General features: G+C 37.5%; 1 protein-coding gene across 1 annotated transcript in view; it reads left to right on the top strand.

Annotated features, from left to right (window-relative positions):
- The first annotated feature begins 4,441 nt into the window (after positions 1-4,441).
- LOC150097650 (transmembrane protein 145-like) overlaps positions 4,442-21,173 on the top strand; it is an 86,971-nt gene continuing 70,239 nt past the window's right edge. Inside the window, exon 1 of the mRNA XM_090407114.1 lies at positions 4,442-4,611. Within this exon, the coding sequence (XP_090263240.1) occupies positions 4,477-4,611 (135 nt within the window). The 5' untranslated portion in view covers positions 4,442-4,476. The remainder of the gene's footprint in view (positions 4,612-21,173) is intronic.

The raw sequence follows: 21,173 nt of genomic DNA, 5'->3' as shown, positions 1-21,173 counted from the left end.
CTGTTGCTATCTTCAAAAAGTTTATTACTGTTACCTCTGACTTGTGACGGATTCCTCAGAGATATATTCTTGGGCCTCTTTCTTTCCTTTTAATTTCCTACAGGAAGATTGAATAGACTTTTAGTTTGGACATGTGAGTGGGATTGTAGTTTTAATAAATGCAGGGTGTTGCATTTTGGGATGCTTAGATATAAGCCTGCATACTGTTTTAGTGAAATTGTACTTCTGGAATTGGATGAAATTCAGGATTATGAGGTGATGGTTGACAGTGAACAATTTCTGAAGTCACATTTTCATAGTTTTGTTCTTTTCTATTGCTAATTTTCATGCCACAGTTGTTACGGGTGTTACTCAATGTAGTTAAAGAATCCTGGAGACTTGCACTGGATTTGCAAAAGGATAAAGTGGGATGAGAATACGATGAGCAGTCTTCACAACATTTGCAAAGACTGCTCGTTGTATTTCTGCTGTGATATGAAGTACATTGACATATAGGGCTAATGAGGTGATGGTGTCTCTTTATCTGTATAAAGCATATGTCAGACTGCACATTGACTGTTGTCCAAATTGGTCACTTACTTTTCATTGCAATGTGAAAACACTAAAGTGGATCCAGAGAATGGTTGAGCAGATGAAGATTGCAGAGTTTGGTGGGTAGGAGGAAAAGAGGTGATATGATAGAAACCTTTAAGTTAGTGAAGGGATTTTACCAGATTAATACAGAAGGGATTAAAAAACAAGTGGAAGCTGAGATGAGAAGAATGAGGGAGACTTTCCTGGAAGTTGTGTAAAGATGTACTGAAGAAGGATGTGAGGAGCAGATATTTTACCTGGAAAGTGGTGGATGAGTGAAACACATTACTAGAATGCATTGTGAATGGAATGTTAACAATTTGAAGTTTCAGTATAATAGACATTTTGCTAGTAAGTTGCGCCTACCACAGTGAGTATGCTGACTCCATGGAGGTTACTGTAATAATGATATTCATATTAATAACTTAACTTTCCAGAACAAAGCCTCTATTGAACAGGATTTTTTTGCCTCCATTACATTTCTGCCAGATCTCCGATGAGAAAAACAGTTTGAAACAGCTATCAGGCCCATGAAACCTAAAAGCACTAATAAAAAGAAATTATGTAGGCTCATAAACAGAGACCATGTCTTTTAAGTAGTGCAAACCAAAGCAACTTCAGTGCCAAAGGTTATATTCTCATAAGCCTTCTGGTAAATTTTGACACTTTTTGTCTCATTTCTGTCTGGCCATGGATTAATAATATCCTTCATATTAGTACCAAAGAGATAGGTTTTATATATCTGATTCTGATGTCAGGTTTAAGTTAATTTCTTTCATAATGTGATCCATCTAGGTAATGAATAAGAGTGGAGGTAGAGTACATCTGTTTTATGTCAGTTCACCTTCCTTGACTTTTTTTAATTTTGACTGCTGACTTACAACTTAAATAGAGATTTATTTATTGCTCTGTCTATTTACATGTAATATTCAATTTACATATAATTGTAACAATCTGAATAGCTTTTCTCTAGGCAGCACTCTATCCTTTTCGCAGATCTATGGAACTTAAATGCAGATCCTTGTTATCTTCATTTCTCAATTATTTGCCTTAAAATAAAAATCTGATCTTGACAACTTCTATTTGGACTGAGGCCATCTTATTGTTCTCCAAGTTTCTCTTCCACAATTTTTCTTAACCTCTTTTCTCAAATATACTCACATAAATCTTACCCAGAATGCTTAGTAGGGAAATTCCTCTGTAATTCTCATATTCAGTTTTGTTTTATTTTTATAAATGGAAACTATGCAAGTTCTATTCCATTCATCCAGAATTGTCCTTCTGACAGGCCTACTGAATTATGTAGTACACCCACTGTAAACTTTTATACTTCCATATTTGAGCATTTCTTTTTGAAACCAGGTCTGCTCTGGTTGCCTTTTCACATTCATTTCAGGGCTTAGATGGCATTTTCTCTGTCAAGTACACTATCTCATCAGAAATATTCAGACACCCACTTTACAGTAGTGATATGGCTATACATCACAACCATAGCTTGTACAGTTATAAAAGGAAACGCATGTTCTTATAATCTTCATAGACAAACATTAACAGTGAAATTGGCTGTACTGAAGAGCTTGATGACTTTCTACTCAACACCATCACAGGATGTTACCTTTGCAACAACTCAGTTCAGGAAATTTCTGCCATGCTGAAACAGCCATGATCAACTGTAAGTGATGTTATTATGAAGTGGAAATGCATAGGAGCAACAGCACAATCGTGATGAGCTACATAAAATCAGAGAGTGGAATCGCTCAGTGTTAAAGCATGTGGTGCAAAAAAAAACACCTGTCTCAGTTGAAACACATGCTACTGAGTTCCCAAATGCCTTTGCAAGCAAGGCCCATATAGTTTGAAAAATTTATCATAAGTTAACACACAAGTGTTTATCAGAAACTGAATAACATAGGTTTCCATATCTGCTCTGCCACAAAAGCCTAACATCTCCAAGGACAATGCCAAGCATTTGGTTGAGTAGTGTAAAGCTCACTGATATTGGACTCTGGAGCAGTAGAAATATGTTCTCTGGAGTGATGAATCATGCTTCACTCACTATCTGGCAGTCCTCTCTACCCGCTGAATGTGCTGTGCCAACCGTGAGGTTTGGTGGTAGAGGAGGCATCGTGGTCTAGGGTTGTTTTTCATGGTTCAAGATGGCCTCTAGCTACAATTATGGGAAATCTTAATGTTGCAGCCTATAATGACATTCTAGACAATTTTGTGCTTCCAACTTTATGGCAATAGTTCATTGAAGGCCCTTTCCTATATCATTACAGGAATTCTTTGTCCACAAAGCAGGGTCTGTGCAGGAATGGCTTGATGATATCAGTGTTGAAGAACTTGACTAGCCTGCACAGAGCCCTAGTCTGAACTGATCTGAATCCATCAGACACCTGTCGGATGAATTGGAATGCTGATTGTGATCCAAGCTGAATCATCCAACATCTATGCTTCCAATTTCTATATAACATTGGTTTTCTTCCATGTAATCCTGTGTGAAAGGAGTGTCCAAAATGCCTGCCAGTCCAGACTTGCTAAACATGGTCAGAGACTAAACTCTGTTCTTTGACTATGTTATAAAAAAATGGGATATATAGCTTTGATTGTATTTTATTTATTTATTTTTTTCACTAGAGATCAGGCCAGTAGAATAATGGTTTATAAAATCATTGTCACTTTGGCATACTGTTTTGAATTGTAATGTAGTTTGTACATATGTCTATACTCCAGATGATGACCATAATATGAAGGTCAAAATGTTGGGAAATTAAAATAATTATTCTTAACACAATAGTAGTCTCCATAATTTATCAAAATTAATGTGGTCTTTGTTTAATTGTGAAGTAAACCTGGAAGATTTGAGCAACATATCAGGTAGTTTATATATTATTATCAGGGCTGTCGCCAGATTGGATCTCGTCCAAACAATTAAATATCGCGCCTGATGGATTATAAGACAAAAATATAAGAAAATCTCCAATGGCTATTTTGTTTTTATTACAAGAGAAACATTAATGCAAAATGATTATATAATAATATTAATTAAATGTTTGCTACTGGGATTTCACACAATAAAAGTGTTTATAAGCTCTTCTAAATTTAAATTATAAGCAATGTCCGCCTCTGTCGATATAGCTGCTAGACTAACCAATCTTTCTTGGGTCATTGCTGTTTGCAAATAATTTTTAATGATTTTAAGCGTGGAAAAACTTCTTTCCACACTTACTACGCTGACAGTTCCGGTTAGCGTAGCGACTCCGCCTGCCGCAATATGGCTCAACGAGCACCTTTATCAAGCCACACCATGAGGCAAGCTGCCTCTTTGCTATGCCGTGTCAATGGTACTGATTATTGTCTTTAATAGGATTTTACTTGTATAATTAATAAAATTGAGATTTTGACTAGAACGTTTTTCAGGATAATACATTTTTATTAATGTCACTGTTATAATTAATGCATTTGGTAATTAATACAGTGATCTCTCAATTATCTAACCTTCAAATTATCAAACTCTCAATTATCTAACCTTCAAATTATCAAACTCTCAATTATCTAACCTTCAAATTATCAAACTCTCAATTAACTGACATTCATTGGATCAATATGACATCTGACTCCTGGAACAGTACTATATAACAATATATTCAGTCAACCCTACCCTCAGTTTATCAACCTACAAGTCATTTTCCCATCCCAGTTGGATGATTAAGAAATTATTGTAATTCTTGACCTTCTCAAAAAAAAAAAAAATTTACAAATATTCCTGATTTCTTTAAGCATCTAGCTTAGTTCAACCATATGTGTTATAATTATGTCTCATTTTATTTTTCTTTCCATCCCCTCTCCCTCTCTCAAACTAGGTTTTGGTATATCAGCCTTGTTGCTTGTCACCGTGAAGGAATGGGGAATAATTGCACTTGGGAAGATTCTGTACAGGAAAATATCGTAATAGATTATGATCTGTGGCTTGTAAATGGTAATCCATATGGTCCCCATAGAAATCCTTTTGAATTTCAATTATCTTTTGAACAGCAGGTAAATGAAAATATTTCTATACTTACATTAATAATTTAGCATTTCTGATATGTATTTATGAACTTTTAAAACTACCAAAAGTTAATATCTCACTTTTGAAGTGAGAAATGAAAAACATCTGCATGATTCTACCATCAATCATAGTGTTTCTCAAACTTTTTTTTTGGCTGATGCCACTATTCCAGACGGATGAGAAGGAAACAGACTGATTTATATATAAATTTAATGTCTCAAGAAAGAAACTAGTTCTTGAGACTATTTAACTTCTTATGAGGATCACCTACTATAGACAATATAAAAAACAATCTAAAGCCTAAAAATGTAAGAGACTATAACTTAAATGCAGTCAAACCTTTTAGTGCCCAAAAGCATAGCCCAAAATTTGTGTCGTGTAAAAAGAAAAATCTGGAATATTGGTTATTTGTGTTAAAAATACCAAGCAATTTTAAACCTGGTTTTACTCCATTCCCCAAGTAAGCAAACAGACAAACAAGTCAAGTTTGCGCCTGCAAGTGATGCAAGTCTAGCTGATCCTACAGGTAGTGCAAGACCAAGGCAACTCGTGGTAAAGGTGGCATAAGCTCTGATCACTAATCTTAATATTTACTCTTAATGCCAAAACACATCTCCAAGAAGGGGATGCATGATGTTTTGTATTAAAGGCAAGAGGCCACTACCCATACCGGTTTCGAACTTTATTGAGGTAGAATGGGAGTTCGTGCCTTTCATCACTGGCCTCTTTAGATTTAAAAAAAAGTTGTGCTGAGAGTCAGCCTGATAGTGAAAGAGGAGGAGAAAGATAGAGTGGATAGTTAGATAGTTAAAAGAGGCCTCAGTCGATCTACTTGGCCTGACTTAAATGTCATTATCTCCCTCCATCCGTTCTTTTCAGCTTTCCCCGGTCAGTCACCTCTTCAGGTGTCTGCCCGAGGAAAGTGGGGAAAAACAAATGAAAGAAGCACCACATGAAAAAGAGGAACTGGTAAATAACATTAAGAATTGTATAATTGGTAAATTGGACTGTAGATGATATAGCTAGTGGGATTGAATGTGATGGGTATAGTGTGTTCAGGAATGACAGAGAGAATAAAATGGGGGGAGGAGTATTGTTGATGATAGCTGATGAGCTACAGCCAAGGAGAATAGAAGCTGAATTGCAAGATAGAGAAAAGAGCACATTTGAGGCCATTTGGTGTGAGATTGTGGCTAGCAGAACTAAATATACAATTGGGTGCTGCTATAGACCAGGTGATGGAAAAGATGGTGGTGACAGTATGCACAAGCAAATAGAAGAAATGAGTGGAAGGAGGGTGATTATTATGGGAGATTTCAACTATGGTCGCATTGATTGGAGTGAGGAGAGGACACATGGGAGGACGGAATTGGATTTTATGCGGTTATTAAGGGATAACTATCTGCGACAGCATGTAATGGAAAATACTAGGGGTCAGAGAGTGCTTGACCTAGTAATTACATCTGAGGATTTGGCTGTAACAAATATGACCACATTGCCACCAATCGGTGAGAGTGATCATAGGGTCTTGACTTGGGAGGTGGCTAAAGGTGTAGAATTTTCAATTAAGACAGGGTACATGTGGAATTATCGGGTGGGAAAGTATGACAAGCTTAGGAGTTTGATTGGCTCAGTGCCATGGCATGTACAACTGCAAGGTCTAGAAGTTGATAGTGCATGGGAGGTAGTTAGGAAGTGCTTGCATGAAGCAATGGCTGACTGTATACCTAGAGTCCGAATAATAAATCAAGTAGGGGTTAAATGGATGAATAACACCATTAAGCTTGAGCTGCAAAAAAAGAAACAACTATGGAGGGAATTTAAGGAGAAAGGTGACCGGCAGGCACATGAACGGTATAAAGCGCAGGCCAGAAGGGTGACGAGTGTGGTAAGAAAAGCAAAAAAGGATTACGAAAGAACATTGGCCATGCAGGCTAAAGAGAATCCTAAACAGTTTTTTAGATATGTAGCAAGTAAAAGGGAAAATGTACATGGCAGAATGATTTTAAAGAATGCCGATGGTAGGGAAGTAACTGAATCAGTTGGGATAGCTGAGTTACTGAGTGAGCACTTTGCAAGAATATATTATCCAGGTGGTGACATTGCAGAAACGAATAAGCCAGTAGATTATACGGGAATTGTGGTGAATGAAGTGGAGGTGAGTAGTCTATTGCATAACCTCAATGTCAATACATCTGTGGGATTGGATGGTATACCAGCTCGTGTAGTACGAGAAGCAGCTAAAGAATTGTCTGTACCCTTGACCATTTTGTTTAATTTGAGTCTCGGGTCCGGGTTAGTCCCGAGCGGGTGGAAGGAGGGGAAAATAGTTCCACTGTATAAAGGAGGTTACAATACTGCTGTTGTAAATTACCGACCGATTAGCATATCAGGAATCATTGTCAAGGTCTTAGAGAAATTAGTCAAGAAAAGAATACAGGATTGGATAGATGAAAATGGGATATTGTATGGGGGACAACATGGTTTTGTGAAGGGTAGATCATGCCTCAGTAACTTGCTCACGTTTTATAACACAGTGACGGCTGAACTGGATAAGGGTAATGGGTTTACAGTGATACTACTGGACCTTGCCAAGGCCTTTGACAGGATACCACATGGAACCCTAATCAGTAAACTGGAGCAGATGGGGATAGATATAGGGTTGGTAAGATGGATAGGAGGGTGGTTGAAGGAGAGATACCAGAGAGTGGTTTATCCAGGAGTGGAGTCAAAAAGACGTCTTGTGACTAGTGGAGTGCCGCAGGACTCTGTTCTTGGCCCACTGCTTTTCAATTTGTTCATCAATGATATTGGAAAGGATTTGAGAGGAAGTGTTCACTTGTTTGCTGATGATGCAAAGTTGGGTAGAGCAATTGTGAGTGCACAGGATGTCAAAATTTTACAGGATGATTTGGATAGTTTGGAGGACTGGGCTAGGATAAATGGATGTCAGTTTAATGTGGCAAAGTGTAAGGTTATGCACTTTGGGGTGAAAAGAACAGCAGCAGTATATCGCATTGGTGGAACCGTACTCCAGGAGATTGATGAGGCCAGAGATTTGGGAGTGCTGGTGGATAGGGAGTTGAAGTTTAGGGGGCACATGGCAAAAGTGACTAAAACAGCTCACCAAATCACTTGGCTTATGAAAAATACTTTAACATGCAGAGACAAACAAGTTGTTGTTCCTCTGTATCGAGCCTTGATAAGACCCCATCTGGACTTCCGTGCCCAGTTATGGGCACCAGGGTTTCTTCGTGATGGGGAGGAAGTGGAGAGGGTCCAGAGACGAGTGACCAAGATGATAGCAGGACTGTGGAATGAACCTTATGAGAATAGGTTGAGGATTTGTGGGTTGCAGAAATTGGACGATAGGCGAAGGAGGGGTGATATGATTGAGACATTCAAATTACTGAAGGGTTTTTATAAGATCGATCCAGAAGATATTTTTGAAAATATGACTGGTGGTGGGAGGACTAGGGGCCATGCATGGAAGCTGGGCAAGAGCGTGGTTGACAAGGGTGTTAGAGCTAGGTTTTTTACTTGGAGAGTGGTGAATGAGTGGAATAAGCTTCCAGAGTCTGTTGTGGGTGCTACGACCGTGAATGAGTTCAAGGCAAGATATGATAGATACTGTGTGAATGTTGAATAGTTGTTCCAGACATGATGTTAGGGCCTCCCTCGATGAGTCTTTCGACTCCTTGGAGTTTCCAGGAACAACAATAATAATAATTACATATAACAATTTGTAATACAGAGCCAAAGAAATAAGAAACTAGGTGAATTCTGAAATTTCAACCTGAATGACCAGTTTAATACTGAGAAGATCAGGGGCAGAGCCTGGCCTGGGTGATGCAGCCCACAAGGAGCTGCACCGCCTCGGTGTAAGCCTTCGCAGCCCAGGTTCTCAGGATACCCCCTCCTGTGTGGAATAGACATAGACCTTTTTTACAACAAAAATTCTAATCTGAAAGAGGACAAAAAGAAGAAAAAACAAACCGGATTTTTTTTTTTCCCCGTCTGGCAGATCTATACTAGGAATGGACTGACTTGCCAGCATGTTAGGCGAGGTTTAAATCCTTCTGCTGTCTATTTTTGTGGGTTCTAATTATGTGATTGATTGGCTAATTTATCTCCGTGGACGTAGTTTAGCATGTAAAGGCCTCTGTACAATGCTAGTCCCATGTCGTCCCCTGCATCAATAAAATCGTTAATCTGTTCAGGAGTGATTTCATTTATGTCCTCGACAAACGTATCGTTCCATTCTGCGCTGACAACTTTAGGTCCATTTTTTCCTGTGAGTATGAGTTCAATGTCTCCGAATGTTTCTGTTGCTGTTCTTAATAGCTTCACATGCTCGGGGAAGTCCTTTAAGAGATGCAGTATTGGTGCATTGGCTTTCGCGTGAGGGAACTTTGTGGGTTCTGAAGTTGCCTTTATTTTTCCAACTTGTGCTGGACTTCCTTGTTTCGATTTTTTAATATTTACTTCTTCAGAGCTGGCCTCTTTTGTGTGGTTTCTGCATTGTTGATTTCCATGACTGCAGTGATAGTTCCATTTTGTTGGTGCTGCTGGTTATTTTTGGTTGCTACGTCTGTAGTGGCGGTTTGATCGGTGGCCGGTTCCTCCTGCCCTTCATCTCTCCTGGTTGCAGGCTTCTCCACTGGTGTATTTGGCAGTGTTTCGTAGGTGGCGGATTGATTCTTTGTTGTTCCCTCATGTGCACCCTTCAGGGTGGGGAAATCATTCGGTTCTGCGCCAATGACATTTTTGGCTGTTGTTTCCGTGTTGGGCATAATAGTGCCTCCCAATTTTTCGGCCAAATTTCTGTCCAGACAGGTGTCTATTTTATGGCCGTTAGTGCTGCATTTTAGGCATGCCGATTGGCACTGTGCTAGTGTATGACCCGCTGTTAGGCAGTTCTTACACTTTAACTTCGGGCACCGGGCCCCGAGATGAGTCAGGGCTCCACATTTTAAACATTGCCTCTTTACTCCCGGGTAACTCACCATTACCCTGGCCGACCCGATCATTACAAAATTCGGAACTTCTGTTTTCATCGTTAACGAGAACGTGACTTCCCCCGACATCCATTCAGGGTAGTCAGCGTCTTTGCCTACTTGGACATCTCGTACGGTTCCCCATTTCGAAAAGACTTGATTAATTATGTCGTTGCCTCCTTCTAGGTATTCCAGAGGGAATCGCTCTATTCTCATCTTTTTAGAGATGCTACCAACGACAAAAGGATGGCAAAGTTTCCCTTGACCCTCAACCCCTTTGAGTAGTTTCTCCCTTGTTGTTGTATTTTTACAAACTACTTGATATCTGCCACCCCCATAGGGGGTAAAGCCAGAAATATTATCTGCCCCTACGCAGTCAATTAGCGCTTTTGCAAACGTCCTCTTGTGTACACTTGCGTCGATTTCGAACCCAAGGGTTCTTACTCTCGGTAGAGCCGAAGACATACTTCAAAAAAAAAAAAAAAAAGGGAAAAGTAGACCCTTGTGCAATCCAAGTCCACAAAAAGACAGACCTGTAGAAAAGGCCAAGCTTTCCCTGTTTGCAGATAAGAAAAACCTGTTACACTTAGGTACAGGGGGAACACAAAGAACCAAAGAAGAAAAAAAAGACAAAGGGTTCTTACCAAGGCAGCAGGACTGGAATAGGAGCTCTCTCTCTCTCGGGGTCTGGTAACTGGAATCCAAGGCTGGGATACTTTCACTGCAGAGCTGGAACATGGAGCTTTCTCTCGGGGCCGCTAAAGCTGTAACTTGTCTCATCAGTGGGAGCCAGGCTAGAAATACCAAGATTTAGTAATACAGAGCTTATAAGTATTTTACCAGAACAAGTTGCCATAAGGTGTTTTAACCTTATTAAATAAAAATCTCTGGAGGAGATATAAATGTAGAAAGTATTTTACCTTGGGTATAATAAATGTTAAAAATACCAAGCAATTTTAAACCTGGTTTTACTCCATTTCCCAAGTAAGCAAACAGACAAACAAGTCAAGTTTGGGCCTGCAAGTGATGCAAGTCTAGCTGATCCCACTGATGAGACCTCAATAAAGGTCGAAACCGGTATGGGTAGTGGCGTGGCCTCTTGCCTTTAATACAAAACATCATGCATCCCCTTCTTGGAGATGTGTTTTGGCATTAAGGGTAAATATTAAGATTAGTGATCAGAGCTTATGCCACCTTTACCACGAGTTGCCTTGGGCTTGCACTACCTGTAGGATCAGCTAGACTTGCATCACTTGCAGGTGCAAACTTGACTTGTTTGTCTGTTTGCTTACTTGGGAAATGGAGTAAAACCAGGTTTAAAATTGCTTGGTATTTTTAACATTTATTATACCCAAGGTAAAATACTTTCTATATTGGTTATTTGGGTTGTTGTTCTGCCATATGGTTTTTATTGCATGTAAATATAGTTCAGAAAATCATTTTCTGAAGAAGATGGTCATACCAAAATGGTTTTTCACCCCACAAAGTTATTATTCCTCATTTAACAGCAATTTTAAATTGTACACACATTTTTCTGCTATTATTTTAGGTTTCTTATGTTCTTTTTTAAAGAAGTGTTGTGTTTCAACTCATTATTTCTCTTTTATATCGAGTCTATTTTTAACAGTATTTAAATTATATACACATTTTTTTACTATAATTTAAATTTCATGTCTTTTTTTACTTACTTTACATTTTATTTGGTTTTATGGTAGGTTTATATTCCTATATTAATATAAAATATATATTAATATTCTGAATTATTTCACCTCTTTATTCCATAGTTTTTGGCACCTTTTGACTTCTAGTTTTGCTTTCATTTTTAATATTTTGCTTCATAATTTTAATCTGATCAAATCATATATATACCTAAATGACTCTCTTCAAATGTATCTCAATCTCCCAGAAAACCAATGGAGGTAATCTGATAATATCCCTATACCATGATTTTCATTAAATGGTTCCTTCCATTAATTTAATTTCAAGCAGCTGTAGGATGTAATCTGATATTTATTAGAGAAATTTATTTTTATTATTATTCTTATTGTGTGTGTTTGCATGCACGTGCACACATGTGAGGTATGATAAACACTGCAAAAAAGAAACATTCGAACAAATTAGCTTTAACAAAATTAAGTATATATATATATATCATTTTTGGATTGCAGAGCTTATTTCCTTTCTACTTTCATTTCTTTTCTTTTAGTGTGCAGTCAGATGTTATATCAGATGTCATGAAGGGTAGCAACATTTCTTCAGGGATACAGCTTTAAAATTGCTATTTTGCCTGTTGGCTACTATAAATATTGGACCAGACCAATGTTCCCTCTAAGCTGTGTGCGTGCACACATGTTTTACAACTAGCGCACACTACATTTTCAAGATGAAATTAAAATTTCTTTATTTACTTTATTTCTTACTTCTAATCACATCAATATTAAATACGTAGAAAATATTTATGTCAGCTCTGTGATTGATGTCACACGACTTACTTGGTGATGGTAATAATACACACACTTAGAATCCTATCTATTACAGTCGGTATCGTGTTGGCCTCGTATGCGTGAAGTCTCCGGATCAAGTCCTGCCCAAGGCTTGTGAATCGTGATTTCCGACTGTTTACTGGGGAGGCTATTGCCGTGTGTGGGAACACGCTGGGGAGTTGGGGTGACTTGGCTGACATCCCATTGACACCAGAAGGTAAAGAGTGAACTAAAATCTTTTAACTTTTTTGCTTAAATGATCAGTATGGTGACTCGTATGGGTGTGCACATATTTTTCAAAAGAAGGCAAATTTTGCACACGTGCAAATTTCTGCGCACACTCACAGCAAAAAATTAGAGGGAACATTGGACCAGACCTAATGATAATACTTTAGTCTTCGAGGATCAACCAATAAATATCACTATCGCTGTTCTATGGATATACCTGAAGGGAGTCTCTATACAGTGGTTATAATTGTCTAGGAGGCATATGAACGATGCTGTGCATATGACATCTTCTAGACAATGATGATCACTGTATAGATACTTGATCTTTTCCTTCTAATATTTCTTCTCTCTGCAGTCCAGATCATAGTTCAGTATTGATTTCTTCTCCTATGGTGCAGCATTCATACATCTACTCTTGACCTCCTGTTGTCTAGCATTATTAGAATACTAAGTAGGATGATCTTTGTGATTACCATTCTTCATATACTCTGTTAGATTATTGTTCTATGTCTTTTGATTCAAACATGTATCAGATGCATCACAAACAAGTATAAGTATTGCAACATACTTCATTTCATTCCAAATTCTTGTTCCCTATTATGTAAACCTTACATAACTCTTGGTATTCTAAGATTTTCTCAAGGCTTTCCAAGATATTAACAGTCAAGTATACAACTAGCTTTTATAAAGATCTCCACCTTTCTTTTCTGTTAGTCTCATATGAAGATGGCAACAGTTTTTCATCTTTCAAAACAGGCAGACCAGACAGAATTTGCTGACATAATACAGTGACCTCATAGTCTTAGTTGCTAAGAGAGGATGTTTATCTTTAGTGGAAGGCATGATGGAAGACATGTTTACTGACTTTGAAAGCTCTCCAGAAATTAAATATTTTCAAAACTTTTGAGATGTACTCAGGAAATGCCTTTGAGCCAACAGTGTTTCCACTCCTTATGGAGTGCAAACACTGTTGATATATGAAGGTGAGCTGTTAGTAGGAGTGTAATTTTACAAATTATAATCTCGGACCTTATTTTCAAATGACTCTTCAATAAGCAATCAATATTTTGCTAATATTATAAAGAATTATAAGTCTCGTAATACTCCTCATCAGTGTTTATATAATTTCAGACTGAGGGATACCTACAAGAAATATTTACCAAATAGAAATGTTACAAGAAATAAACAAAATAAATAAATAAATAAATATATTTATATGATTTTTTTAATACAAAAAATCATGGAGAGTATAATTTTTTGTATAAATTATTGTAAATGTTGCTTATTTATATTCAGTGATTGTTTATACTTTATATAAAGAATTTTTGAGGATAAAACTAATGGAAGAATTCATACCTTATATCATAAAATTACTTCACATTAATTCTTACAGTAAATATTCCAATGTATATTTTGTATAAATATATTTGCAGTAAAAAAGAAAATGTAATAACAAATATCATGTATCAAAAAAAAAAAAAAAAAATCAGCCAAATCTGCTAATGTTTTTATTTTCTATAGAGTGTAGGCAAAGCTGTTTTAGCCATGTCCAACTTTGGAGACGAGAGGCAGTTCAATCTTCATTAAAATAGCCAATCAGAGATAGCTGGCCCAAGACTATTACTAGTTATAAATGGCAGTTGATGAAGCGAGGCATGCAAATACCACCATCTTGGTTCCTACATTCATACATCTACTCTTGACCCCCTGTTGTCTAGAATTATATTATTTTTCTAAAATAGTGTCTACTCTATGGGACAAAAAATAACCCAAGTTTCCAGGAGAGAAAAAAAAAAAACACTTGCCCACACCCAAGATTGACTAATTCAGGAATCAGTCAAAGAAATACTTTGAAAAAGTTCCTCTAGCCAATGACTAGATTTGAACTGAGAACAGCTTTCTTTGTGCAGCCTAGCACTAAAGCAAACGGCACTTCCACTGGGCTATACAGGCCTACCATAGTTTTCTAATTGTAGTTTTGATTTACAATTTAAAAATAAATGAATTAAGGGATTATCATATTTGTATTTCTGAATGATACTGACCATTCAAAAAATTGAAATCAGAATAAAAGCTAATGAAGAAGTTATTGCCTGAAAGAAAAAAAAAAAGAAAGAAAGAAAGGAATATTATTTTTATTTAGGAGTGCCCCTTTTATAACGTCATTGGCTTTTTACTCAAATTTTAGGGCACTGATGTTTAATATAGACAGATATATGAAGAATATACAGAAGGAATAATTCAAACATACCTTAGTAGGATGTTGCTGGCTATCTTCTTATTCAGCAGCATCCTGGCATATGTCAATATACATTTGTCTGCTGTTAAAGGAAGGAAGTATGATTGAAAGGAAGGAGCAGTAGAGAGAGATGCGGGAGAATTGTTGGTGAGGCAAGAGGTATGTGAACTTTTTAAAAAACCCAGTTTTTTTTTATATTATTAAAGATGGGCAGAGAATACATTGAGAGGGGGGGGGAATAGAAAATTTTTCAGGAAAGGAGAAGGATAAGATGGAATAAGATCAGGGGTGGGAGTCATTTCGACAGTGCGTTGTCTTCAGAGCTCATGGGAGAAGTGGAGGGTATGTCATGCTGGCTTGGTGTATCTGTGTTGTTTCTTATTGGTGGGAGTCGTGACCTAATTTTTATGTTATGGAGCTTCCAACTCTCGGAGATTATGTAGGGCCATTTCTAAATCACTTAGGGAATTGAAACAACGTAGATCCGAATATAAATTAAATAATACTTTAATAGATATTTCCGATATTTCGGCAATGTCGCATTGCCATTTTCTAAAGGAACTTACAAAAAGGCAGGTGCACACAGGCACTAACAATACAGTAACTGAGAATGAAGATATGAAGCTATCGCTCTCCTAGAAGTCCTGATAGTGCCCTCTGGCGGGCTAAGTAGGCGTTCTTGGCCGTTGGGCTGAAGGTCTGCTGATGTATGCCTCCCAAATTTGGGGCAGTCGCATACAACCAAATTTGTTGAGGTTTGGAGAGTTTCTTAGGGCAGAGGCTGATTCCATAAATAATCTTTCGAATTTATATTTGATCCGGTGTATTATTGTTGCTTTCTTCCACCGTATTCTGTGGCGAGTATCCAGAGCATGGTCTGCAAGACCAGAATGGCTATACTTGTAAAACTGGATGTAGTCCTTGTGTTCAGAAATTCTGATATTCGCTGTCCTGCCTGTTTGGCCAAAGTACGACAGTTTACAACTGCAAGGGACCTGGTATACACCAGGTAGGTCTAGGGGAAGTGGTTGGTCTTTGGTAGAGCGGATAAGGGATGCCAATTTTCTGTAAGGCCTGTAACAGGAGGTGAGGTCATGTTTTTTTAGAATTTTGGTAATTTTTTCCGAGGTGCCTCGGATGTAGGGAATGGTGATGGATTTAGAGTAATCTTTTTTGTGGAAGGGGGGAGGAGGGGGGGCTGTGGTTTGTAGGTTTTAATATTTTTTGGATTTTTTTTGGGGGGGGTAGCCATTGGCTGAGAAAGTGTTGAGGATGTGATTTAGTTCAGTGTTAAGGGCTATGTCGTTAGAACAGATTAGTTTAGCCCTGTTGTATAGTGTTTTTACCACTCCATATTATTGTGAGGGGGAGGGGATTGTTGGTGGATGTATCTGCCTGTATGGGTGGGTTTTCTGTAAACTGAGAAAACCAAAGTTCCATCAGGCTGGCAGGTGACTAGTGTGTCTAGGAAAGGGAGGCAGTTGTTTTCCTCTTTTTCCAGGGTGAACTTGATTCTGGCGTGTTGGTTGTTTAAGTGTGTAAGGAAGGAGAGGAGTGTTTCAGAGCCATGTGGCCAAATAGCAAACACATCATCAACGTAGCCATTTTACAAGTATAGCCATTCTGGTCTTGCAGACCATGCTCTGGATACTCGCCACAGAATACGGTGGAAGAAAGCAACAATAATACACCGGAGCAAATATAAATTCGAAAGATTATTTATGGAATCAGCCTCTGCCCTAAGAAACTCTCCAAACCTTAACAAATTTGGTTGTATGCGACTGCCCCAAATTTGGGAGGCATACATCAGCAGACCTTCAGCCCAACGGCCAAGAACGCCTACTTAGCCCGCCAGAGGGCACCATCAGGACTTCTAGGAGAACGATAGCTTCATATCTTCATTCTCAGTTACTGTATTGTTAGTGCCTGTGTGCACCTGCCTTTTTGTAAGTTCCTTTAGAAAATGGCAATGCGACATTGCCGAAATATCGGAAATATCTATTAAAGTATTATTTAATTTATATTCGGATCTACGTTGTTTCAATTCCCTAAGTGATTTAGAAATGCATAACTAAGGTATAAGCCTTCTACGAGAATTATGTAGGGCCAGTGGATGTTTATTGAGTTTATGTCACATTTTATGGCTATCATTTCCGATATTCTAAGCATTGTTTCCTTTTCTTGTATATCTATTATTATGGCATCGTCGATTTGTGGGGTATGTTTCTGTTTAACGCCATGGACTACTATTCCTGTTTTTCCTGTATTTTGTAGTCTGTTTTTCTTTTGGTTGTTGCATTTTTTATTGTTTAAATGTTCTGGAATTGGGATGCTGCAGTCATGTAAGTGTTCTTGTAGTCTTTTCCATAAAGACCTGATAGTAGAACCTGTGTAGGTGAGTGACATCACAGTCTTGTTGGCAAGGAAATTTATAAACCACATTGCAGCGTCCTAGTATTTCTTTGTGTGTGTGTGAGATTTTGTAGGTTTTAGAAGTGTTGTCAATTTTTGGTTCGTGGTGAACACCAGCTTGTAGTCGGTGTGTTTGAAAATGTATTTGTAGGCTTTGTATGTGTTTTGGATGTATGGCAGTTTGACGATTTTTTGTGTTGGGAAGTTTGTTTTTGTTGTTGGGTTGTTTTGATGGTTTTTTTGCTGTTTTGTTGGCGTAATTTATTAGCTATGTTGGGTAATTTCGATTTTTAAAAATCTGTGTTAACTTCTTTATTTCTGTGTTGAAATAATTACGTTTAGTCAAAAACTTGTAAGCATTTATAAACTGTGCTAGGATGACTGATTTCTTAATAGAATAAGGATGGTATGAGTTAAAGTGGAGGTAGTTTCTGATATGTGTGGGTTTGTGGAATATTTTTGCTATTTTGTTGTTTGTTTTAACTAATGTCAGGTTTAGGAAATTGATAAATTTTTCACGTTCTGTTTCTATGGTGAATTTTATCTGTTGCTGAAGTTGTTAAGGGATGCTTGTAAAGTGATGATGCATGTTGGTTCTCCAATGCATAGAATATCGTCCACGTATCAGCCATAAAAAAAAAAAAAAAGATGATGCTGAGGGTGGGGGACTGAGTAGGTGTAATTCTATGTGTGATAGGAATAATTCAGCTAATCTGATTAGCTGAATAACATTTGGATAACCCTAGTATCTAAATGTTATATGAGGGCTGTAAATAAAGTAATGGCAACATGTGCACAAAATGTAAAATAGTTTATTAAGTCTATACAATTACATTCCTGCCATGTTCTATTTGTGGGAGCCGTTGAATACCATCAGTAGAGTGTTGTCTGGTTGATATCAGTGATAGTGCAACCAACTGCTCGAAGAACTTCTTGCATATCATGAAACTGCAGGCCTCTGAGGGTACTTTCATTTTGGGGAACAAGTCGAAGCTGCAAAGACTCATATCCGGTGAATACAGAGTATGTTCCAATACTTTCCATTGCCACCTGTCCACCACTATATCTGTATATATACTCCAGTATTCGTTGGTTTTCTTTATTATGATTATGATCTGGATGGATCAAAGGACTCATTGCGAGAGGTCTATACTCTCTCATACCAAAAGATCTAGTTCTGTCATGAACCCATTCACAGTTTCTGCACTCACCACACTCTCAGGCGATGCATTCCACTTACCAATCACTCTCCACACAAAGACCCTCTGCTTCTCAATCCCTTGCTCACACCCTCCTAATACAGCTTCCATGGATGGCCCCCTAGTTCAACCCTTGTCTCTCTCTCTACTCTATGAAATATCTTCTCCATATTAATCTGGTAACAACTCCTCACCAACTTATATATCTCAATCATATTCCCTCTCTTCTATTCACAAGGCTCTGTAAGTTGTATTCCCTCAATCTCTTCTCATATCTGACATTCCATAGACCTGATTTAATTTAGTGAACTATCTCTGGACTTTCTCCAATACATTGTCATCTCCCTGAAAACCAGGCAACCAAATCTGTGCATAGTAGTCCATATGTGGCCTGATCAAAGCCTTATACATGGAGACCATAACTTCTTTGCTTCTGCATGTCAATGTCCTCCTCATTATTGCTGTAATCCTTTGGGATTTTATTACAATTTTAGTAATGTGACCCTTAAACTTCAAGTCTCTGTCCACCATCACTCCCAGATCTCTCATATCCTCCACCTCCTTCAAAATTTCTTCAATAATTGTATACTCTGCTTCCCAACCTTGCCTACCAAATTTCAAGACCTTGCACTTTGAAACATTAAATTGAAAGCGCCAGTCATTTGCCCACTCACATAGTCTATTCAGATCCTCCTGCAAGGCAACAGCATCTGCTCTACTTCTCATAGCCCTTCCCAACTTTACATCATTGGTGAATAGCTGTTATGATGTGTCAGTTAAGCCGGCCCCAGTGTCATTAATGTACAAGTTAAACAGTAATGCTCCCAAAACAGATCCCTGTGGTACTCCACTAGAGACTTTCCTCTTTTACCACTCCTCCATATACAGCCTGCTCATATCTGTTCAACAGCCAATCAGTTATCCAACTTACTAGTCTGAGTCTGTTATCTAATCCCATATGTTTCAGTTTAGCTACTAGCTTGTCATGTGGCAGTTCTTTATGTTGAAGTTAGTTTATTTTGCTTGGAGACCTCCAAGATGGAAGGGATTTGTTTTTTTTTTCAATTACAGCTTGGAATTATACAGAAATATAGTAGTTTATGTAACTCATAAATTTTTTTTAGTTGTTCTGCCAAACCTGGTCAGATGATGTGTCAACAGTTTTCCAGGAATTGCTTTTCAAAGTACTCTAAACCTTCCTTCTGTTCATAACATTTTTCATGATACTGAAAAAAAAAAAAAAAAATAGAACAAGTTAAACTTCAAAAAAAAAAAAAAAAAAATCAGCTAACGCCTTTTTATTCCCGTATACGGGAGTAGGCGAGGCCATTTAGCCCTATCTAACATACAACACCCTATCTAATATACAAGTTAAACTTGTATATTTTTATTAAAATAAGTATTCTTCATCTTTTGCTATCTTTCTTTGGCTGACAGAATTTTTGGAAAGATTTACAGGAATATACAACAAGATTTAAATCCTTCAAACAGCTGTTATTTTTTACAAATTGAAAGATATTGAACAGTGAGTCAGTCATACACATCATAAGGCACGTCATGCATGTTTTGTATATTGTTGCATAAAACTTGTAGGTGATTGCTGGCTCAAAAGAAGTCTTGTATGTTACATTCACAAATTAAAGACTTCCATGTGTCATGAAGTATAATTTCCTGGTGTTTAATGTGCCATGTGTGCAAATTACTTCAGAAGATTCTTTGAACAAGTAAGGCATGGAGGCAGATGTTCTATGAGAATATGTATGTGCAATGAGATCACTTTTTTCTTCTCTCTGTTTTCGATATCATATGCATGCTCTTTTTTATGGATTTCAAAACATCTCCCAGTTTAAACTACGTACAGCTTTCCACAGGAACATGGGATCTTATATATACCGGAGGGTATTTATAAAATGTAATGTTATCTTTAGGAAAACGTGGGTAGCTTTGTAAGGTGTTAACTGGTTTGAAGCTGTTTTGACATTGACAGATTTTAATAACTTGGGTATCCTGAAGTGTTGCCAACATACAGTAAGGGAATAGTGGTTTTGTAATTGATTTCTGGACTTGCACTGAACGGTTTATCAGAAAATAGCAATTTTTAAATAACTTCCTTGAGGAGCCATTGTAGCGGCTTAGCAAAATAGGATTTGAACTTCTTCATTTATTTTTATTTCAACATCCTTGATTATGTTTAAGATTGTTTTTTTTTTAAAGTTTCTTCTTCTTCACCTATGGTTTATGTAGACTGTTGAAATACTATAAAAGGTGACATTCCTTTCATTGTCTCTTTAAGAGTTTCTCTCCTCGGATCTCATTCACAAGGTGGAGAGCAAAGAATTAGTCCATTTTAAAGTTGTTGATACTTTTTTTGAGGATGGTGCAATGACCTTGCATACAAATATCTGCCTTCCTTCTTGTGTGGAGTTGTTTTCTATAAACTCCATATTAATCCTCCAATGTTGTTTCAGTTGACCAAGACATCTAGGAATGCAACTTACCATCTTTTTCCATTCCTATCATGAATAGTGATTATACAGAAATTGTACAAAATCTCAAGTCTTATTTGGATATGCTTGCAGATGATAAACACATCATCTACATATCTTCACCAAATGTGTGGTTTTAGTATTGTCTGTGATAGGACTTCTTTCTCAGGTTTTTCCTTGTATTAATTTGTAATGTGAGGCAATAGAGGTGAGCCTCTCACCAAACCATAATTTTGTTAGCAAAAATCTCCCTTTCCAGACGAAGAATGACGATTGAAGGCGGTGATGGAAGAGGCATGTGATGTCAGGTGAAAGAAAATGGTTTTTTAAGGATATGATTCTTCAACTGAAACATATGTAAGTAATGATATAATATGTCTAAACTGACTAATATATCTGATGGGGTAACTTTTACATCTCTGAGTTTATCTACAAAATGAGATGAGCTCTTCAAAAAGGAATTTGAGAGTCCAGTGTGAGTCTTGAGAGTTACTTCCATCTACTA

This window comes from Typopeltis vanoorti, chromosome 17 (genome assembly GCF_054136105.1).
Source record: "Typopeltis vanoorti isolate ZY-2024b chromosome 17, IOZ_Tvanoo_1.0, whole genome shotgun sequence".
NCBI lineage: Eukaryota > Metazoa > Arthropoda > Arachnida > Uropygi > Thelyphonidae > Typopeltis > Typopeltis vanoorti.
Note: the sequence above shows the minus strand (reverse complement) of the source record. Positions and strands in the feature narration are given on the sequence as shown.